Source organism: Notamacropus eugenii, chromosome 2 (assembly GCF_028372415.1).
Source record: "Notamacropus eugenii isolate mMacEug1 chromosome 2, mMacEug1.pri_v2, whole genome shotgun sequence".
Classification (NCBI taxonomy): Eukaryota; Metazoa; Chordata; class Mammalia; order Diprotodontia; family Macropodidae; genus Notamacropus; species Notamacropus eugenii.
Genome location: NC_092873.1, coordinates 421,174,242 through 421,198,778, shown reverse-complemented (window position 1 = coordinate 421,198,778; position 24,537 = coordinate 421,174,242). Strand labels below are relative to the sequence as shown.

The window sequence follows — 24,537 nt, the reverse complement described above, 5'->3', positions numbered from 1 at the left end:
AAGACACATGAAAAGGTGATTTTTTTATTACAAAGTGAATTTGGACATAGGTTGTACTTTTTCATTGATAGATCTGTTGTCTAATTAACCTGGTCTCCACTGGTATGGATTCCAACCCATCCATACCTCCTCATCCTGTATAATAACTAATCGAAGCCTTTGCACAAATCTGTCCTATAGGATCTAGCCAACACATTGGAGACTTAAACCTAAGTCTTAATTTTTGAAATTATGGACCTAGAAGAATCTTAGGTTTCTTTTTTTCAAAGTTGATAAAAACAATTACCATAATATAAACAAACTACCATCATTTTACAGATTAGGAAAGTTAGGTTTGCCAAGGATAGCACAGCCAGTAATGGCAAGGTTTGAACTCATTTCTACTTAACTTCAAGCCTTATGTTCTATCCACAATCCCAGACTGAGGGGAGAAGATCAATCATTTCCACTTAACTTCAAGCCTTATGTTCTATCCACAATCCCAGAATGAGGGGAGAAGATCAGTCTTTTCTATACCTTTACCATATACAGATCTGCCCTTTGATTGGCAAAATGACTTTTAAATCAAGTTGTTGGTCACTTAATCAATTACAGTAAGAAACTGAAATGCAAGAAATATCCATGGGTGAGAAATACTGCACAATACCTACAACAACTTTTCTCAGTTTTCTGAGGCCAGATGTCTAAATATACACATCTTTTCTACTGACAACTTTAAATTATTTAAAATCTTACACTTTATGCAGCCCCTGAACCAGATGGCTTTCTACATAATGTTTTCCACAATCTCCAGTTGATCATTTGTCAGTTTCAATTATGCTTCAGTTTCTTCTGTAACAACTGGATTCCCCCTGATATGTCCCTGGATGTTCAAATTACAAGACTGTACAATGGCTATGATATCAAGGTTGAGAACCTTTATCGTTGATTCATTTAACTTCTATCAACTTGATGGCTTCTCAAAGATGACTAATCAACTTCACTAAGAGTTTCAGCCAAATACTTTGACATGCTCAGGTAGGAAAATCATTGAATAATCACTGAATCCTGAGGACACTGGTAAAATTGATTTTATTGCTTTATCCTCTAATAATACACAATGGCACTTCAGTCTTCCAGATCATTAAGTTAAAATACATTCCTTTTGTCACTGTTAGGCTTGCAAATATCTTCAAAGTTAAACTACCAGAGGAAAAAGAATATATCAGTACTGTCCCTATCTAGCCCATTTTTGTTCTTTTATATGCAAATAGATCACAGGAAAAGTAGGAAAAGTCATATCACTCCATTTATCTAGGGGTACCATTCAAGAGCTTAAACTCTCTGAAAGGCAACAGAGAACACAGAAAGAAGCAAAATGGGCCTCTGAGCAGCCCAAACAGAAGTCACAAAGTCACAAAAGCTCATGCATTTTACTTACAGGAGAGCCCCCAGGCTTTCTTCTTCATAATCTCTGGTTTTCCAACCCACCATAGAATGAAATCAGCAAAACAGAAGGTGGGGGAAAGAGCCACGAGAGCTAAGCACACTGACAGCAGCAAGAAATGATAACTTGACAGCAAGAAGACAGAAAAACTATGAAAAGCAGACACTGTAACTCAAAAAAGCATATTAGCCTGGAGCTATTGAGTAGAGAGTCCTATCCAACTCAACTCTGAGCATCCCTACATTATAGCATAGTACAATAGATGATACATATAATGACCCTCCATCTTCAAGAAAAGGCAAAATTCTGTTCAATATACCCTCTTTAAGAAGGCAGGGAAGTAAGTAATAATATTTTCAGAAGACTTCTATCAAAAACAATTTAAAAGTTTTAAAGTATTTATCCTTAAAGAGTATATATGTATGGTTCAGTTATCTTGAAAATCTGCTGCTAGATAAAAGTTCAGTCTCCAACCAGTTCAGATAAATGGGGTTTTGCTAATATTTAGGGCAGGGAAAGGAGGAGCGAGCTAGTCAACAGGGCCAGCCAGATTATATTTTCCAAATTGCTGTAAATTCAGAAGACTTTTATTTTGTCTGCACCTATGATCTTATTAAGATCCTAGAAATTCCCCCTCCAGTAATACAGGTAAACAACTCCAGCCCATCTATAACAAAGTCCTGGAGAATTTCCTGGAAACACTGAGAGGTTGAGTGAATTGCCCCCAGTCACAGAGCAAGTATATGACAAATAGAGAGCTTGAATCCGGGTCTCTCAAGCTCCAAGGCCAGTCCTCTATCTGTTATACTATTCACTTATTAATAAAATTTTCTTAATAGAAAACATTTATGTTGACATTAATTTTAAACTAAGCTCATATCCACTGTTAAATGGACATGATGAAGTCAACCCCCTTCTTTCTATCTGGAGGGCACAAGCTACAGAGATAACCCTTATACCCAATGACCACTGAAGGTTGTCTGTCCCTACAGCTCTGCCCAACTAGCAAGTGTACACAGGGCTTTAAGGGTCTTTAAGTGAGGGAGTTGGCTCTTGGAACACCATAGCAATTCTTCCTTTGCTCTCAACAGAGCTGCAAACCAGGCTGAACAGCTCTAAAAGATAGAAGGCCACAGCTATGTGAAAAGGGAATTCATAGTGAAGGGGAAATGAATACTCCTTCCCATGCAATCCCCATGCTAAATAGAAAGGCCAGGACCAAGCAAACAGCTCCCTCCCCTCCTTTGTGCCAAGAAGGAGGAGAACCAGCCTAAGAAAGAAGGAAATAAACTGCTCAGTTTTTGGAGGTCAGTAGGGCGCCACTTACTGAATTGAAAGAGGTAATTTATTAGGCTGTACTCAAATGGCCTAATAGAATTAGAGAGCCTCCTAAAGTCTGCTAATTGCTCCCTTCTCATCTGTCCGATCAGGCCTACTACGTTAGAAATTTTTAGAGTCTAAATCTCTTTAATAACAATAATTTGTTCTCATGCTCGATTCGCAGCTTCCTTTTACCTTTGTACCTAGCAACTCAATTGTAATTCAAGTGACTCAGTTCCAGTTTAATTTCTTTTGTCTGTCTATGGCAATCATGTTAATAAAGATAAAACTTGTGAGTATTCATATATCTTCTGATCCAGTCAAACTGTGTTTCAGTGAATCTACCCCAATCCTTCCTTCAGTAACAAAGAAAATATTGATGAAACTCTAGCTAGTGATAATCAATGATCAATGAATTTAAAAGCTTGAAAGGGAAGTGTAGATTAAAAGAAAAAAGGTCCCTTCTACACAAAGGGACTGAGGTCAATGCCCAGTACACTTTTTTAGCCTATGACAAGTTACAGGGTTCCACCTTAATGTAACTAGTATTTAATTGAATAGTAACATCAAAGGTTTAATGGTAAATGCAGGACCATTTGCACCTATGGATTACTATGTAATTACAATTAGCAGATCCAAAAGCAATTACCATGCATTGCCATTCAGAAGACAGAAATAATCATGTATTTATCCTTCAATGACATACTCCTTACTTAGTAATTATCCTTCCACTAGTTGGTAATTCTCATGTAATTAAAGAGTCCACAGATTGAGTGTAGTTGCATGCTATTTGTGCCCTGAAATTTAAAGCCTGGCTTAAATTGTTTCTAATACTCTTTGGCAGATCAGAAGCAGTGGCATTATGACGATTCTCCACACTGAGCAGGCCCAGCTTCCCTGACATATCAGTTTCTAATGTATGACGACTGCTCTTGGCCTAGTTCAGGTTCTTGAAAACCAGGGCTACGTCTCTCTTGGCAAAGTGAAATGAAGAGTAGGGTAATCATTCCTTAAACTCAGAATTTCTGACAAGTGAAAAAACATTGAACTATCTTGTCAATCATAGGAGAGTTTTGCCTAAATTCTTTCAATAAATTGCTTCAAGTCTTCACATCCCATCAGAGCCGTCATTAATGTTATCCATTGTAAACTGTCAACATGTCAGTCAACAATATCAATTAATGGTTACTTCCCAGGAAGTTAAGGAGGATAGGTATATACCCATCAGTAAGTGAAAATTGAATATCAATTTTCCCATTATTGATCATGACTTGAAAAGGCAGGGCTCACAATGGATAACAAGACAAAAAGGTTATGCGGTAGGAGAAAGGTAAGAATCTCTCCAGCATCAGCAGCATTTGAACTATGATTGGAGGATGATTATAAAAGAACTCTAGGTTATTAGAAATGAAGCTTAGAGATCATGTCATTCAACCTCTTAGGCAAATTTCCTCTACAACACAGTACTGTAGGATTTAGAGCTAGAAGGGACCAACTAGATCATCTCATCCAACCCTTTGATTTTAAAGATAAGGATAATGAGGCCTGAAGAAAGTGGCTTACTTGCCAAAGGCTACTCAGGTAACAAGTAACAGAAAATATCTCCACAACAGGTTCATTCAAGTCTTGTATAGTTTCAATTGTTGGAATTTTTTCTTTACAACAAAATCAGATCTTTACAACATAACCAATTTTCACTGGTTTTCTTATCTGAGACTAAGTAGGGTCCATCTACTTGTTCCACATAGGGCTATACTTAGTCTGCCCTTACAGTGTGCCTACAACTGACCAACCCCCATGCTATGCTTGGGTTTCCTCTGAGGCAAAAAGAAACCCAGGTTGGTGGTTCTCCAACCAGGTAAAAAGGCAATGCCAGCAGGCACGGAGGATATTTGTCACTCAGCAAATCTAAAGTTGAGGGAATGTAGGAATCAGGAATGAAACAAACTTCTGAAATGTGGGCCAAAAGTTTTGTTTCTAGATTAGCTGAACATTGAACCTTCAGTCCATAACATCAGCTGCTTTAATAAAGAAACATAATGTTCACCTAGTGGTTCATTTCTCTCTTATTTAGAAATAGCAACTCCAGATGTTAAGAAAGACATAAACTAAAAGTCAATGATAACTAGGCACCATGAATTGGAAGTAAAGAAGGAAAGTGTCCAGGAAATGCCAAGATAAAAGAAATGAAGACATCACCTATGGCAGTATTTGACCTACAGTTGACCCTATGTGGGAACCACTACATTCCCATGTTCACCACTCATATAGCCACCCTCATTTAGGCCCTAATCACCTCTCATCTAGACTACTGCAATAACCTCCTAATTGGTCTCACTGTATCCACCCTCTCTCCAGTCCTCAATCTATTCTCCACACAGCTACAAGAATGGTATTCCTAAAGCAAAAGTCTGGCAATGTTACTCCTCCACTCAAAAAGTTTCAGTGGTTCCCTACTAGTCCAAGCATAAAATACAAAAATATTCCATTTGGCTTTAAAAAGCCTTTATGATCTAGCCCAAACCTGCCTTTAAAGATTAATTTCATATTATTTCCCCCTCCTACAGTCTGTGTTGGCAGCTAGGTGGCACAGTGGATAGAGTACCAGGTCTAGAGTTAAGAAGACTCACTCATCTTCCTGAGTTCAAATCTTGCCTCAGACACTAACTGTGTGACCCTAAACAAGTCACTCCACCCTGTTTGCCTCAGTTTCCTCATCTATAAAATGAGCTGGAGAAGGAAATGGTAAACCACTCCAGGATCTGGAGGAGATTGCAAAGAGTCAAACATAACCGAAATGACTAAACAAACCAAAAATACAGTCTATATTCCCGCCAAAGTGGAATTACTATCCTCACACAACATTTCATCTTCTGACTTTGCACAGGAGTAAGGATTTATATGACACCTATTATGTGCCCACCATTGTGCTAAAGCTCTTTTACAAGTATTTCCTCATTTGATCCTCACAGCAACCTTTGAAGGTAGGTCCTATTATTATTTCCATTTTAGAGATGAAGAAACTGACAAAGGGACTTATCAAGGGTAAAAGTGTCTGAAGCAGAATTTGAATTCAAGTCTTCCTAATTCCAGACCCAATGCTCTATTTGGACTACCAACTGTCTCTCTAGTTTAGACTATCCCTTGTATCTGAAATTCATTCTCTCTCTCTCTCTCTCTCTCTCTCTCTCTCTCTCTCTCTCTCTCTCTTTCCCCCCACCTCTGCTTCTTAGAATTCCTATTTCCATTCTAAAAGTATCTATTTAGTACTTCTATGCATCAGTCACCAATTAGGGAAAACAAACAAAAATGGAAAAATAGTCTCAGTACTCAATCAAGGATCTGATTCAACCCATTTAGGACAGGAAAAGAGAAATTGATTTTTAAAGGCCAACAAATATCATATGTACAAGCAAAAAACTAAGAGATACATTTGAAATGTTTGGTTCTTAATTTCTCTTATTTCATTTTGATTCAAGCTGTTGAGGGACCAAGGCTTTGTCTCAGGAAGCCAAAATGTAGAGCATGTACATGCAGTCTTTGAATGGGTGAAAACAGCTTAGCACTGTTAGCAAGAAAGAGTTAGCTATAATAGAAAGAAAGCTCCAAGAGCAAACTCCAATTTCCCCATTTTCTTCCCTGTCTATGGCTTTCCCAGTGGTTTTTCTAGGCCCTGAGGTCTCTACCACTAGACAGTTCAGTGAACAGAGCACTGGAATTTGAGTCAGGAAGACCTGAGTTCAAATGTGACTCAAACACTGGGTGATTCTAGGCAAGTCTGCCACAGTTTTCTCATCTGTAAAACTGGGTTAATAGTAGCACCTACTTCCAAGGGTTGTCAATGAGATTTTATGTGTAAAGTGCTATACAGACTTTAAAATGCCATACAATTACTAGGTGTTAACGTTATTACCAACTGTTATTGTTATTAACTTCCTTATGCCCCAAGGGCTGAGTTCTCTCATCATATTCCTCAACTAAATTTGTCTCAAAAAACTGATTTGAGGGAACCTTTGTGTATTCTGTGATACTTGCCCAATTGCTAAAATAAGAGATCATGATTTTATAGGTAAAGAGGGTAAAGTGCCCTATCAGGAAAGACTTGTTGGCAAAATATTAAGAATCCTTTTTAGACTTCCACTACTGGCCAGCATCATTCATTTTCACTAGATTCTGCTTTTCATTAAAATAATTGAGGTTTGTCATTGAATAGTAATTTGCATCTTATGACAGTCATTCTATACTTCCAAGTAACCTTACCAGAATTCAATGCATGTTATTATGCATATAGCAGGGGCTCAGTAAAGCTGAGTTAAATGTATAAAACTAAGCAATGCTCACCTTTCATTACTCTGTGAAAATGTATACATTTGTTAATGCTTCTTCCATGCTTTGGTAATTCAACCATTTTCTTTCAAGCTGCAACATATGCCAATATACCTTGAAGATTATGTTCCTAAAAGGACTTTGGTGAATTCAATTTTAACAAATCAAATTACATTTTAGATTCATTAAAGTTGCTTTTTTAAAAAAAATCCTACATTTTGAAATACATAATTACTGTCTAATATATCTTTCCTTTAAATCCAGATTTTCATCTATTGGAAACAATCCTCTCTGGGCTCTCATAACACTTAATTTGTATCTCCCCCATACATTTAATGTTCCAGTTTGGATTGTGGCTAATTGTGTTATCTTTCCCATTAGACTATAAGGTTTTTTAAGGTAAGGAATCATCTTAATTTCTGTGTTTCCCTCATAGTCCTATCTTAAACTACACATAATTTAATTTACTTGTATTCACTTCCCTAAACATCATGCTTTCTTTTCCAAGTATCCTGTTGTAAAGGGGTGGGGAACCTGCAACTTCAAGGCCTCATATGGCTTTCTAGGTTCTCAAATGCATCCCTTTGACTGAATCCAAACTTCACAGAAGAAATTTCCTTAATAAAATGATTTGTTCTGTTAAATTGAGACTCAATCAAAAGGCCAGACCCACAGACCTCTAGAAGGCCACATGTGGCCCTGAGCTTGTAATCTCTAGCCCTGTTCTCATATTTGTATACCATGTACTCTATTTTATGAATTTGCAGTTATTATACTGTGGGAATTTTGGTTGACTTCTCTTAAATCATCATAGCCTCTGTTATCATCTAAAAACACGCAGACTGCTCAACTTTTACATTTTTTCCAAGTTTTCATATAATAAAATATAGAGAAGCCTCCGATAATTTAAATAATGAAGTCATTTTTATATGAAAGGAGCCCAGATTCATTAAAGATCCCTAGCCTCAAGGAGACAAAGGTATTACTTCTGGGATCAATGAATGAATAAATGAATGATAAACCATTTATTAAGCACTTATGTGCCAAACACTGTACTAAGCACTGTAGATAAAAATTAAAAGTCCCTGACTCTCCAGAAGTTCATATTTTATGCAATCAGGGTAGATGACACATGATAGAAGGTTCAGCTACAAAAGGAAATACCCAGACGTTCTAAGAGGTCAGCAGTGCTTCAGATAGCAAGGGCCACTATTTTCCCAGTGATCCTAGGTATCACTCTCAACTCTTCTCTCTCCTATTCCCCCACCCCCACTCCTAATCAGTGTTCAAGTTTTGTTGTTTCCACTTTTCTAATATCTCTGTAGACTGCCTCTTAAATCCTCTAATACTGCTCCTAAGAGGCAAATCTTTCTCACTTCATGCTTGGACAATTGCTAATGGCTTGTAGGTTGCTCTCCCTGCCTAAAATCTCTCTCCACTCCAATCCACCCTCCAATTGACTGTCAAATTGATCTCCCTAAAATACAGGTCTGATCATATCCCTCTCTACTCAATCAACCTCAGTGACTCCCTATCATCTTCATGATCAAATATAAAATCCTTTACTTGACTTTCAAAGCCCTTTATAACTTGGCCCCACCCCTACCTTTCCAGGCTTCTCATACCTTGCCACTTCCCACTTACTCAGCAATTCAGTGACACTGAGACCCCTTGCTTTCCCTTGAATGGGATATTCTATCTGCCAACTGGGTTTTTTCACAGTCTGTCCCCCATGTCTGGAACACTTGCTTCTCCCTTCTAGCTTCTCTGACTTCTAACTCTCAGCTAAAGTCTAACCTTTTGCAAGAAGCCTTTTCCAGTCCTCCTTAATAATAGAGCCTTCCCTGAGTTACCCCTTACTTTATCCTGTATATATTTTATTTGTTCATAGTTGTTTGCATGTTTTCTCCCCATTACACTATAAGCTCATTGAGAGCAGAGATTTTTTTGCCTTTCTTTGTATCTCTAGCACTTGGCACAGAACCTAGTACATAGCAGGTGTTTAATAAATTCTATCTGATTGGCAAGGATTCTTTGAGTGCATCATTAGGTCAATTGCTAGGGACAGGGACCTTGGAGAAACAGGACAAATGTCATGGTCCAAAGGATCTTAGGATGCAGTAGCAGGGCAAATGGTAAGGCCTGATGGTTCTCTAATAGTATGATAGTCAACTAATCCAAGAATTATAAGTATCCACTTCTGCTACTAGAACTGGAGACGGGAAGGTAAGAAGGAAGTAAAGTCTAGAGGGACTGGCTCACCACCATTGGGAAACAGAGTCCTTGTGGAATTCTGGACTCCCTTCTAAAGAATTGGTGACAGGAGGCTGGGTGGTAGAAAAAGGTCCAACTAGAAGTAGGAAAGCAAAAGAAAGTAGCAACAGGAATGTTGTGATAGAAAGACCCCCAGTGAAGGCTATTCCCACCCAACATGCTCATTCACCATTCAAAATCCCTTCAAACCTGACTTCTTTGTGCATTTTCAATCTTCTTACATAATAGTCTAAAGTCCAGCCTTAGAGGCTGACTTGTTCTCCCTCATTCACTGTGTTCTAGCTATCCTCACTGTGCCTTTGAACACTTTCTCCCTTGTCTGAAATCCTCTCTTCCTCTCCACTTTCCATATTGGAATCCTTGCCTTTCTACCAGACTCAGCTCAAATGTCACTTTCTGTAGGACACCTGCAGCCCTCAAGCTGCTGCAGCCTTTCTCCCAAAGGCTTTGGCATATATATCTTACATATACACTTATTTAGATAGCTATCGTCTCCGCTATTCAAAGGTCCATATGCTCAGACCCAGAACCCCGGAAGGCAGAGGATTTCAATCAGTTAATAATTCATCTATAATTAGGCAAAATATATTCCTCTGCAATCACACACTATGCATTCTAAAGGCACTGGAATAAGATCTGTCCCCTGAAGTCAACATTCCTTTGCCCACCTCTCTGCATTCATCGAGTCTGTATCCTGTGTTTAGAAGGATCTCTCTCCTCATTTCTGGATCTCCAGTCTTATCTATTTATCTTCATTCAAGGCTCAATACAGGTGTCATTTCAGGTGAACAGTGTTTAACATAGTGCCTGGCACAAAGTAGGTGCTTAATAAATTCTTATTGTTGACTTCTATGGAGCCTTCCCTAATTCTTAAGTTCAAAATTATGAGTTCTCATTTTTCTGTCTCTGTATTAATTTCTGTATGTGACTATCTCTGTCTTTCTCTGTGTGTTTGTGTCTATCTGTGGTAATCTCTCTGTCTCGGTGTGTATCTGTGTGTGCCTGTGTGTGTGCACATGTGTGGTCCGTCTATGCAACCTCTCTTGGCCTATGGTCATCTCTTTGTGTCTCTCTGGCTCTCTATGTCTTTCTGTGTTTCTGTGTCTGTGTGTGTGTCTGAGGGTCTGTATCTCTTTCTCTGTAGGTATCCATTTCTCTCTGGTGTTTCTTTGTGGGTCCCTCCATTTCTGTCTCTCTCCCCCTACCCACTGAGATTACCTTATTTTTCCCTATGTACATCTATGTTCCAACCTTCCAAATGAATGTAAGCTCTTTGAAGTCAAGGACTTTCATTTTTGCTTTTATACCCCTATTTAGCATTACACCCTTTAAGTATTATATGCTTAAACAATGTGTGTGGAATTAAATTGAACTGAACCTAAAATTGGGGAATTTCTTTAATTTGCAAAGGTTTTCTTATGCATTAAAAATGCCAGGCTCCCTATCTCCCGTCTAATGATTATTCTCTGACTCAGTTCCTATATAAAATTAAAGTCGTCAGTCTAGACAAAGGGTACTATAGACCTTGGGGAACTTCCAGATATTATAAAATCTCTTCCTTTAATCCCTTTAAAATGCATTAACATTGGATCATGCAAAGAGTAGGAAAATCTGGTAAAGGCACTCAGAGCTCACCATTATTTCAGAGTTTAACATCACTCTGTTGGAATTTAGATGACTTTGATAGCCTATAGCCTTATTTTGCAAAAGGAACTAATTTGAGTGCTTATCAAAGATGAATGATTTCATCATGTAGCAGAAAGAGGATAAAGTTCTTAATCTTGACTCTCACAGTGTGTAGCCAATAGTCTAGCCATGATAGGAGCTTCCTTGGGGCTAGTCTTATGGAAGTGAAGCAAGATACAAAGACAAGTTTCCAGTTCATTCATAGCTACTAAATATGTTTATTATTACATTGAAAATAAAACACTTTTAAAAGTATAAGTAGTTTATGAAAATTAAAGGTCAGGGTATAGGGCATTAAAAGCTAGTAGGAGAAACATAACCCAAGTGAGTCCTGGATGTCTCATATTGTGGGTCTATGAGGGAATATATTGAGAATGTGTTGGCACAGCTCAGCTTATTGAATAGTGGGAAGGTTTATTGTATGAAATGTTTTAAGCTGGCTCTGCTACTTATAATACTAACAATAATGCATACTGAGAGTTTGATTGTGGTTAATTCATAAGAGCTGTGATTAATGTTATAAAAGGGTCACAAATCAGAGCCAGGGAATAAAAAAGAAACTATTCATGGATGCTAATAAATTGCTCTGTGAAGGCTTGGCCACCCTTGCAGGTAATGATGTCACAAAATGATGAAAGAATCGTTAAGGAGCCAGCAAAGTGGCCCTGCTTGGCTAATGTACTGATCATTGCATCACACTTGGCCAGAAGCCCCTTAAAGGCAACAGAGATGGAAGGAAGGCAAGAAAGCTCAAGACTGCTCCACCTCAACTTCCCTTCTCTGAGGCCAAACTTTCAGAGAGTTAGTTAGTCTTACATATGGGGATGAACACTACCTTACAAAGGGCAATGGTGATTTATAAACAGATGCTCCATCTAAAATACAATGTGGGGGGGGGGGGGTGTTCCTCGAAGGCTTATTTTTTCTATGTCCAAGTATAAGAAAAAAAGAAAAAAATTGGGAAAGATGGAGAGATGCATCAAGATCCAGAGAGACAGAAAATAATAGCTATCATATAGCGCTTACACTGCCCCTAAGTGCTTTACAATTATTACTTCATTTTATCTTGCAACAACTAAGGGAGGTAGCTGCCATCATTATGCCCATTTTACAGATGAGGGAAGTGAGGCAAACAAAGGTTAAGTGACTTTCTCAGAGTCAACCAGATAGTAAAGTGTCTGAGGCCACATTTGAACTCGGGTTTTCTTTACTCCAGGTCCGACATTTCTTACTTAGCCTTAATCAATGAACGGGGATTACCTTAGTGAAACTGACACCTGGTAAATACCCTAGCTTAAAAAGACCAAGGTTTCCCATTATATCCAGGGCCATCTCCAGTCGTCCTGATCTATATCTTGTCACTGGACCCAGATGGCTCCAGAGGAGAAAGTGAGGCTGGTGACCTCACAACCCTCCCTCATTTAGATCCAATTCACTTGCATATCATAGCATCACCTCCCTGATGTCATGGTCCTCTTTCAGAATGAAGGATCCACTGAGTCAACTAGCTGTCTAGATGCAGATGGATACAGAGACAAACCACTGGAAAAACAGAAAAAGAGCAGAAAAGGAGGAAAAAGGAAGAGAGATGAAATGAAGAAAGGGACGGGGGCGGGGAGAGGGAAAAAAGAGAAAAGGGTAGGAGAAGAATGGAAGGGAAGGGAAATGGGAAAATAGGGAAGAAAATGGAAGAGAAAGCAAAGGAAGAAAGAGGGAGGGAAGAATTAATGAAAGGACAGGATTTAGGGAAGGGAAAGGAAAGGAAAATAATGGAAAGAAAGGAGAAGGCAAGAGAAAGGGAGTGGGAGGGCAAGAGAGAGGGGAGAGTAAAGGGAAAGAGAAAGAAAGCTGGGGAAATAAAGAGGGGGAAATCTAATGCTTTGAAATAATTCAATTACAATAAGTACTATAAAATACTGAGTTTTGCTTTTAATTCCCTTCCTTACTAAATGGGCAAAGCAAACCATTTAGGATTTCCTTGTCTAGTTCAGTAACTTCTAAAACAGGTCCAGTAAATATCTCAACAATTCCTTCAATTATTCTTAACTTCTTTACTGTAATCAAACCAAAAGAAGAAATTTATCAGAAACTAGTAAGATGATGCCTTATTAATGAGGGAATATCTGTCTTACATTTTCTGCAAAATGCAGACAAGTTAAATATAAAGTCTTTAAAATTCCAAAAGAAAAAGAGTGGGTCAATTTCCTTTGTCCTGTGTATTTTATTTTGTCCAATGTCATACATTAATATAACATTGCAAAAACACTAACATTGATGAAAGTCACCAAGAAACCAAACAGGAATGAGAATTTTTGAATGGAGAAGAGTTTTGGTTTATCTTAGAACTGGGACTAACTTTGGAAATTGTTTAGATTTGGGGGTTGGAGGACATGAAGTAGGTAGAGGTAAGAGAGCTGGATGGAAGGAGTGAAAGTTGATTTGAGTTGTCTTGATTATACCAAAAGTGATTTAATTCACTATTCTGGTTGTGAGTCAAGGCATTGTCTACTAGATCATAACATTTGATAACTTCCTAAAGGTAAATAAGTTTCATTTTTAAGAAAAATACTCCCAGAATGTAGAAACAATACATGTATTCTGCTGAGTTCTACCCTTTTTTTCCCTTCTTCATTCATTTTCACTTCCCCTGAAAACACTTTCTCTTACGAACAGCAATTGCCAGGAACTGGCATATTCTCAAGGCTTACGTTTTCAACTGTTTGCCAAATGGCTGTAATATAATTCACAAAAGCCCTGTTTATTGAGTAATATTATTAATGGTTAGCAGAATACTGTGAAATTGAAGACATTCTTTTTGGATTATTTCCAGGTCTTTAAAAAGAACCACTAGTTCCAATAGGAAATGGATGGTTTATCTTAAAGCTTATTATTTTAAAAAGTAGAATAACATCGAAACTTATTCTTATCTCAGTCAAGTGTCCTTAGCCATGGCAGGCCCCCAAATGCGTAGTTACATGTGGATCTACATGAACAAACAGATAAGTGATTATAATTACTGATGACATAGTTCACACCAATATATTTTTTTAAATGGTAGATCAACCCCACCATGGAGCTCTCTTCACTAACACATTGCAATCAAGCTATGACTTTCTACATATATACTAGGGAACTGACTGAGGAATATAGAAGTTAAATTATTTGCTAAGTGTCAGTAAGTATCCTTGGTGAGATCTGAACACAGAACTTCCTGTATCCAACTCCAGCACTCTAGCCCCCACACCAGTCAATCAACAAATATTTATCAAATGCTTACTAAGTGTCAGGTATTGTATTAAGTGCCAAGGATACAAAGAAAGTTAGATACATTATCTCTAACATTCTAATAGTGGAGATGTGAAAAACTAAATACATACAAGATACAGACAGTTTAGGTAGAAGGTAATCTCATTGGAAAAATACTAGAGACTGAAGAAAATGAGAAAATAATGAAAAAGTTTCCTGTAAAAGGTAGCATTTGGACTGAGTCTGGAAAGAAGCTAAGAAAAGGAAAAGATTTTCAGATATGAAGAACCACAATTGTAAAGGCATGGAGTTTCTCTTCATAAGAAAGGAATGCAGTCTTTATATTATATATAGCATGGCACTGAATCAAGGTTATATTTTTATTTACTTCCCTACCATATCTCTAATCTGTCCTCTTCACTTATAACCATCATCCTAATTAAAGCTTTCAACAGCACTTTGTATCTTAAAAGCTTCCAAACTTTGAAGTTCTGCCTTCCAATCTCTTCCTACTCAAACTCATCCTCTGCATAGCTGCCAAAATAATCCTCTAAACCACTTCTGACCATGTCTTTATCATGCTTAAGGGCCTTTTGTGACTCCCCATTGCTTCCTGGATAAGTGCTGATCTCCTCAGTTTAGCATATAAAGTTTTGTTTTTTTTTAATTTGACCCCAACCTGCCTTCCCAGGCTTATTTCCTATTGCTTACTCCTCCTGTACTTTTCCTCTCCATTCCAACCAAATTGGCCCATTTGCTATTTTCTAAACTTCAACTTCCATCTCCTACAACTTTGACTTTGAACAATCTGCCTCCATTTTGAAAATCCATGCCCTCAGCTCCTCTTAAAATTCCTAACTTCCTTAAAGACTACCTCTTTCAGGAAGCTGTTCTTGATCTCCTTAGTAGGCGGTGCTCTCCCTCTCTTCAAATTATCAGGGCTACACTTAGCTGTGTAAATCTTGTAGTTCCCTTCACTCTCAAGGAAGATGAAAGCCCTTTGAAGGCCAAGATTGCTTATTACTTTATCTACATATCCCCATCTCCTAGCACTAGACTTTGGAGATAGTAGGCACTCAATAAAAGCTTTTTTGATTGGATCTCACAAATTAAAACAGCATTTTTTTAATGATTTCTTGCATAAAACTATGTAGTGGACTAAATTTATTTTCCTTTTTTAAATTTTTTTTTATCTTTGGCACATGTTCTAGCGGAGTTTTCTACTAAAGCCCTATTTCAATGAGTCATTACAGGGTGGAATTCATCCTGCTTTCTCAAAGTCATTCATTCCCCCATTAATAGTTGAATACATGATATTATAGGAATTGAATGCTATTCTACTGTGATGTGAAAAGCAATGAAAAGGACAATTTGAGAGAAACCTGGGAAGACTTGTATGATGTGATACAGAGTGAAGCAAGTAGAACTACCAGAAAAATTTATATTACAATGACAACTTAGTAAAAGTAAACAACCTTGAGAGACTGAAAAATTCTAATCAATGTAATGATCAACCAGGATTTGAGAGGGTGGAGGAAGAAGGATGGCACCAACCTCCTGGTGAAGAAATAATGGACTGAATATTAAGAATAAGAGATGTTTCCGGACATGGCCAATGCGGGAATTTGTTTTTCTTGACTATACATATTTGTTACAATGGCTTTGTTTTTCCTTTTTCCCCCAGTTGCAGTGTGGAAGGAGAGAAAAATACATTCTTATTAATTGGCAAATTAATTTTTAAAAATTGAAAAATCCGAACTCAAAATTTTTACAATTTTGAAAAGTCTGAACCTCCAGACCAGTGCTATATAGTCATTCAATGACTAGTCTAAGTTCAGAAAGACTCACCACCAGAGGTCGGTAAAACAAATCAACCAGACAACAGGTATTTACTAATAAGTCCACAAGTATCTGTTACTTACTAAATCCTTACGATGTAGTGTTATTAGTATGTTAAAAAAAAGAAATTAAATTAAAGGAAAACTTAGGTTAGAAAAAAAATAAATCAGCAGTAAGAGTACATTCTTCTGTGGCAGAAATTCAATACGATCAACTTAACCAACTAAGATAAACTACACAAATGGAAATGAGACAAGAATGACTGACTAGATGCCACTACAACAGAAGGTGATCTGGGAGTCGGAGAAGACAACAAGGTAAAATATGTCATCATCATCATAATGTTATTTTAAAAATTAATATAACAATGGACTTTAATAACACAAGTATGGCCCATATGGTACGTGTATTTATATGCGTCCTTCTGTTATATCTGCATTAAGATTATTAAGATGTCATGAAATGCAAATTAGGCTCTGTATTTTATTCACCGTCAAGCAATAGAATCTAGAGGCATCTAGGTGGCACGTCCTCCTGAGTTCAAATCCAGTCTCAGAAACTTACTAACTGTGTGACCCTGGGCAAATCACTTAACCTGGTTTGTCTCAGTTACCTCATCTGTAAAATGAGCTGGGCAAAGAAACAGCAAACCACTCCAGCATCTTTGCCAAGAAAAACATAATTTGGGTCACAAAGAATCAGACATGACTGGAAAATGATTTAATAACAAAAACAATAAAGTCTAGTTGTTAGCTGAAGTCAATAAAAGAGTAACAGGCAAAAAAATATAATCCTTGACAAAGAGAAATGGGGTCATTTTTTTAAGGAAAATATTATCAATCATAAAAAAATCTTTTTTTAATTAGTTTATTTTTAGTTTTTAACATTCATTTCCATATGTTTAGAAATTTCTCCACCTTCCTCCCCTCCGCTCTCCCCAAGATGGTGTACAATCTGAGATATACTCTATATATACATTCTTATTAAACATATTTTCACATTAGTTATGTTATACAAAAGAATTAGAATGAATGAGAAAGAAAAAAAAAAACAAAAAAGAGACCAAACAGTATGCTCCAATCTGCATTAAAACTACACATCTCTTTCTCTGGATGTGGATGGCATTTTAGGAAATGGTATCTTACACAACTGTCAAATGTGTTCAACGTGTTACAAATATTAACTGCAGTAAAAACTTGAGTCCTAAAAGACTGTGATCAATGAATGTGTGCATATGTATTTAAATACTCTTTGTGGAAACTACATTCCTTAGGTATAAATAGAATAGATAACTATCTGTCTTTGATAGTTCTGCTAGAGTATTCCTTGGAGAGAGAGACATAAAAGCCAAATTACTTCATAAGATAAATTCCAATTCTTGGATTCCAACTCATGTACTAAATGTTCCTATCCTTATATCATCTAGGCATTGAACAAAGACCTACCTATAAGATCTAAGATGAAGCATTTTTCACAAAACTATAGCAAATACTGGGGTCTCTTTTAGTATTTGATTATTCCTAATAGGTCTCTTATTGATATCATAAGATTCAAAGCCTAGCCCAAGCTCCTCATTTTACAGATTTGGGAAGGAAGGCCAAGAGAGGTTGTTACAACAGCAGTGGATAGAAGAGATGGTATTTGAACTTCAATCTTCCTTCTGACAATAAATACAGTGCTCTTGCCTCCATATCATGCCCCCTTCCTGAGATCAATGAAAAGAAATCAGATTTTTGACTTTAAAAATGTCTCCTATTTCTCTTCTTAGATCTTTTATCTCCACTACAACAAAGGAACAATGGGAAAAGTAAACTACGTCTAGTTATTCCATTTGTGTCCTGTCTTCCCAACTATATTACAAGCTCCTTGAGAACAGGGAGCAGTTTTTTTTCTTGCTGTAGTGCTTAATAAATAAAAAAATAAACCTTAATAAACACTGGGATGACGACGATGATGATGATGATAACTATGACATGCTCAGAAAGGACTCTACACCCTATGGCTGTGGAATGATAAGGGTTAATGACATGATTGTCACTTGAATCTTTGTAATTTTTGAATAACCACAATAAAACTCCGCTTAAAATTCATATAATGAGCAAAAAAGTAAAATGGTTTGTAAGAAACAATTTTTGTCTAAATAAAATTAACTCTTGGTTCCTTTGCATACTTAAAATCTCTGATTTCTTAGCAAAGAAACTTTTTAAAGACAAGAACTATTCCTATCCTTTGTCTACTTCTGTTCAGGGCTTACAATAAGATCATGCTTATCTGAGCACACAGGTAACAGTCTTTTAAAAAAGATAATGAAAATAGGTCAGACAATAAAAAGAGAAATTCATTCAAATTTTAGTTCCAGTGATACCTGCTTTGAATTCCTTTAAACAACAAAATGTTTAACACAGGAAACAAATTTATAGATATTTCTTTTTTCTCTTGAAAAAAGTTCTATCTTTGCTGTTCATATGCCAATTATTTTCACTCCTATTCAAATACAAAGGAAAATGTGTTGAATTTCTATTAGAAATTAACTAAAGCAATAGGATAGAAATCATTCTATTCACAAAAGAAAGAACTCACATTCCGTCCTTCAGTGTAGCTTTCCTGAGAGCAGAGGCATCGATAAGGTTTGCTAGCCATGTCGCAGTCATTGGCATGTCCATGACAGTTACATCTGTGGATAGAAACATTAGATGATTGCCAATAAAAAAATCAACACTTCTTTCAATCTAGCTCAAGTTTTGTCTATGTACCCACATAGTGAAGTGAATGAATGTCATATGAAAAAGAAACCTCCAAATTGTATTTCTCAAATTACCTCAATATTTGGTAAGTGCACTAATTGCCTTTTTCACTTTGTATGGGAAGACAGAGAACACAGAGTCAAGTGAGTGCAGTTTTATTCTGTTATTAAGTTAGTCAAATTCCAAAAATGCCATGTTTATTTTTAACATACATACATAGGATCTGATTTTAGTTATGTAGGGAATTCTCACTGTGAGAACTCCCTCCATCAATGTAGGTTGTCATTTAATAGTTAAATCCTATAGAATCACATGAGGCAAGTAACTTGACTAGAATTATCCCAACAGTCAAAGACTAGATTTTAATTCCATTATTCCTGACTCTGAACCCAGCCTGCATAAACCTACTATGTCATGCAGCCTGTCCCTCTTTTCTACCTCTTCTTTCTTTTTGCTTATTCCTCTTTCTTTATCCCCTCCTCCTCCTCTCTAAAGCATATAGCTATAGGTGATACATCTAGATATAGATATTATATATATTAAACTTTGGGAATACTGTAGGGTGGTGGTCAATCAAGGTGATAAATCAATCACTCCATCTGACTCAAGTAACTAGTGAAATTCTTAAGCCCTAACACCTTTATCAGGTGAGAACATCTCTATAGAATCCATCACTAAATCACACCACCACACTTAAAGTAACTACCTTAACCAGGTAAGAATATCTCTGTTAAAATCATTCAATTCAATTGTACTATATATGAGAAGTCTCCACACATATGCATGCGTGTGTATATATATACATACATATGTATTATCTATATTTATTTACATATTTTATATATATAATATATTATTTATATTATTAATTATATATTATTTATATATACATGTTAGATATCAAATTCAATAACATTTGTTCACGTTATTTATCCCATGTACCTTTGAAGATTATTCTGTTGTTAAATTGGTATATTACACATATGGTAAAGTTATTCTTTTAACAATATTCTATTGTTAACATACACAATAAAGGAACCATCCAAAGGTTATATTTTTTGACTATTTCTTCCTTTTCAAGAAAAGAAAAATGCATAGTAATCAAAAACACACCTTCACACCACATTTTTTGCAACTATTATGTTTTACTTGATACAGTAATATGAAGTGTTATCCTCCTTAATGATGCCGAGAAAGTTATAACTCTCTTGAGGATCATCAGATTGTCCCTCTGGAATAAAACCCGTGGTATCAAAGAAGTGTGGACCTAAGGGAACTGAGTCTCATATTCATAGCTTGACTCCTGCTACAATTATTCCCCTTTAATTCTGCTATAACTTCTTTTAGGTGTATTGCAGCAGCCTTCCAATTAACTGAGAATTTGCACATTCACATATTCGGCTACTATTTCTTGTTGTTTGATCATTTTCAATTGTGTCTGACTCTTCATGATCCCATTTAGAGTTTTCTTGGCAAAGATACTGGAGTGGTTTGCAATTTCCTTCTTGAGCTCATTTTACAGATGAAGAAACTGAGACAAACTAGGTGAAGTTATTTGTCTAGGTCACACAACTGGTAAGTAGCTGAAGCCAGATTTGAACTAAGGAAGATGAGTCTTCCCAGTTCCAAGCCTGGTACTCTATCTACTGTGCCACCTGGCTACCACTCATGATCTGCTATGACTATCCAAATTTCTAGACCCCGAATTCAAGAAAAAATCTCTCTGTCCCCTGAGAGCATATAGGGAGAAATTATGCCTCAGAGTGTCTCAGGCAGATAGAGAGGGGAGTTTGCTGACCCAGCTGTGTCGAACAGATCTAAAAGAAGACTGATATTGTCACCTTCTAGAGAACCTGTTGTCTAAGTCTTTCATTTAACAAAGAAGAAAGCCAAAGGAAAGGTTTAATTTCCTTCAGTCACAGAGAGAGTTAGTGACACCTTGAGGAGTCAGAACTAGAACCCAGAGCTTTTGGTTCAGAGTGCACATAGGTTTAGTCTGGGTGCAAAATGGAAAAAGCCCTGAGTATCCAATGATATCTGGCTGACTAGTAATGTTCCTACAGGGTGCCTCTCACTTTTATAATAAATTTTTAATGCCAGTGTTTATTTAAAAAAAAATCCACAACCATATTTGATTGGTTACTACAAAATAAAAAGTATGGTCATTCCCAAATAAAATTTGTGGTGCCAAATTCATTGATGCTGGACCAAATTGACTCCATGGACAAGTGATCATAGCAGAGTTGAAAACAAGTCACAAAACATCCTTGATCTGGAAAATAGTCTCAGGTTTTCAGAAAAAAGTTTGACTTTGACTTTTGGAACCAGAGTGTCTGATGGTCACAAGGGGTTCAAGTATGTGAGAGGAAATTCAGTGGAGGATGAAGAAGGAGAAGTATTCAAGAAAAAAAAGAAGGAAAAGAAAGCAAAAAGAAACAGGAAAAAGAGAAGGAATGGCAGACGGGAACAAAGCTTAAGCTAAAGAAGGATGTCAATGTCTTAAACAAAAGAAAGTGAAAGAAGTGGATGAGTCAAGGTAAGACAACTAAAAATGACAAGACAATATTAAGATAAGAAAGGAAATTAGATGTTTGTCTAACCGCTAGCTGTTTATAAGAGTTCAAGACATACAGAGGCAGTTTACCATCACCATATTCCCAGAGAGCTCCTAGCAAAATGAATATCTAAGGATAAGGTTAATGAGACTCCAACCAGGTAGAATTCATGACTTAAATACTACCAATCTTAATTATTTCCACATAACCTAAACAAAAACTTTCATTGAAATTGCAATTCACATGAAAAGGTAAACAGGGAAGAGAAATCACAAGGGACTTAGTAAAATTGAACTATTTGCATTCCTATATGGAAAGATAATATTTTTAACTCTTGAAACTTTTCTCAGTGTCTGGGTAGTTGAAGGAATTCTATACACATACAGAGAGAGAGAGAGAGAGAGAGAGAGAGAGAGAGAGAGAGAGAGAGAGAGAGAGAGAGAGAGAGAGAGAGAGAGAGAGAGAGCACAAAGGGTGAGTTGAATAGGAAGGGATTGTATCTAAAAAAATAAAATTAAGGGGTGAGAGAGAAATATATTGGGAGGAGAAAGGGAGAAACGGAATGAGACAAAGTATCTCTCATAGAAGAGGCAAGCAAAAGCTTTTCCAATGGACGGGAAAAGTGGGGAGGTGAGAGAAATAAATGAAGCTTACTCTCATCACATTTGGCTCAAGGAAGAAATAACATGTACACTCAATTTGGTATGAAAATCTATCTCACACTACAGAAAAGTAGGGGAGAAGGGGATAAGCAGGGTGGGTGGGGATGATGGAAGGGAGGGCAAATGGGAGGAGGGAGCAATTAGAAGTAAACACTCTTGGGGAGGAACAAGGCCAAAAGAGAGAGTAGAAGAAATGGGGGTCAGGATAGGATGGAGGGAAATATAGTTAGTCTTACACAACATGACTATTATGGAAGTCATTTGCAAAACTACACATATATAGACTATATTGAATTGCTTGCCTTCTCAGTGGGGATGGGAGGGGAAGGAGGAAGAGAAGTTGGAACTCAAAGTTTTAGGAACAAATGTTGAGAATTGTTTTTGCGTACAACTGGGAAATAAGAAATATAGGTAAGGGGATATAGAAATTTATCTTGCCCTACAGGACAAGAGAGAAGATGAGGATAAGGGAAGGGAGGGGTGTTAGAAGGGAGGGCACATTGGTGGAAGGGGCAATCAGAATGCAAGGCATTTTGGGGTAGGGAGAGGGGAGAGATGGGGAGAAAATTTGGAACTCAAAATGTTGTGGAAATGAATGTTGAAAACTTAACATAAAGAAATATTTAAAAAATAAATAAAAGATTTAGAAGAAAAAAGAAATTGCAATTCATAATCACAAGCTAATACAAATAGTTTCAAGGGACATTACCTGCCACTGATGGTAATTTCATCCACTCCATAGTATCTATGCCTGAAGTTAACAGAAGACTCAGTTGTATAATACTGACCACGGAGATGAATCCTTATTTGTGTGGCTTTTACAAACTCTTGTAGAGAAGGGTTCTTGTAGAAATTATTATATCCAGGTCGATGATTTGGTTCAGGCGTCAAGATGCTAAATGTGATGTTACTGCGAGAGTATGGGGTGAAACTGTGGAGGAAAGAAATGAAAAAATATTGAAAACCCCTTTCCTGCTTTGCACAAAATAAAGCAGGCAACCCAGGGGAAATGGTTATAGAACATCAAGAAAAGTTTAAATCCTTTGCATTTAAAAAACTATAAATATTCCAAATGTTTCCTATTCAAATCAAATAGAAGAAACACTCTAGAACATTTTCTTAGGGTGATGATTGTATCTTCAAGGAAGGGAAATAAAAGTTTTCTTTCACATTTGTCTTTCTTATTTAAATAACTAGGGAATTTTTTTTATTTTGGTAGCCAGATCCATAGTGCCCATTTATTAAACATCACATTTTAACAGAGATTGCAAAGCCCCTATGTTATTTTGTGGTCTGATCATAAGAAGTTTCTATGTTTAAGTCTGGCCTTCCAGTTTTAGTTACTGGTACGTGATTTGAAAATCCAAGTGTTGTGGCTCACATTCTATATAACAGAGATAAGCATAGATCTTTAAAAGCTATAGCAAGGGAGCACCCTAATTCTAGAAGGTTCTATTGATCTAAAGAAGTTTCAAGTATTGCTCTTGTAAAGGATTGTGTACTTGTCATCTAAGAACCAGACAACTAAATTCTATTAGGCTCATCCTCAGATATTTGACCGCAACCCATAAAAACTAGCTAATAAAGTGTGGAGGAGTTGTGACCTACACCAGTGATAGGATTACCCTTCTGGTACCCTAGAAATATATTTCTTGTAAGTATGATAAAAAAACCTTATCGAAAGTGTGAAAAATATGACTGAATGTTCAGATGCTGGGCTGCAAAGTGCTAAATCATGTTAATGATAGGAGATATACAAATCTCTCTTGGAGAGTTCAATTTTTTGACAATGCTTGCTTAGGATCTTGCCTTACAAAGGAGGGATGAACAAGGCCTTAATAGAGTCGATGGCTCCTATAACATACATAGGCATTTCTCAAGCCATGTTTCATGGAATTCTAGTGTTCCACATAATGTGGAGGTTCCATAACATTTTCTTGCCATCAGGTTTCCCCTCTGAAATATTAAATATGAAATGATCTATACATCAATACTATCGTACATAGTACATGGTGATTATATACACACATACAATGTATAGTGATTTTCTATTTTAAATGGTCCTAATTTCCTTTTTTGTGCTAAAATTCCCCCAAATCCATTTCTACTCTGGAGATATTCAATATTTCCAAGCTTCCCAGACAAGAATTAATTAATTTCTTCATTTCTCAAAGTGTCACATGACCAAATTAGTTCAAAAGACACTCACCTGAGTCATTTATAGTTCTAGGCTGAGATCTGTTCACCAGAACCAATTAACAAAAACAAAATTTATGTAGTGATTACTATGCACCAGACACTGTGTTAAGTGTTTTATAATTATTATTTCATTTTATCCCAAACAACCCTGGGAGGTAGGTTCTATTATTATCCCCACTTTCCAGATGAAAAAACTGAGGCAAATGGGTTAGATGATTGGCCCAGGGTCACATAGCTAGTCAGTGTCTGAGGTTGCATTT

At 36.7% G+C, this 24,537-nt stretch overlaps 1 protein-coding gene across 1 annotated transcript in view; it reads right to left on the bottom strand.

The window, feature by feature from the left end:
• USH2A (usherin) overlaps window positions 1–24,537 on the bottom strand; it is a 990,439-nt gene that overhangs the window by 869,239 nt on the left and 96,663 nt on the right. Inside the window, exons 7-8 of the mRNA XM_072647832.1 lie at window positions 22,788–23,009; window positions 18,698–18,791 (exon numbers count right to left, since the gene is read on the bottom strand). Of these exons, the coding sequence (XP_072503933.1) occupies window positions 18,698–18,791; window positions 22,788–23,009 (316 nt within the window). The remainder of the gene's footprint in view (window positions 1–18,697; window positions 18,792–22,787; window positions 23,010–24,537) is intronic.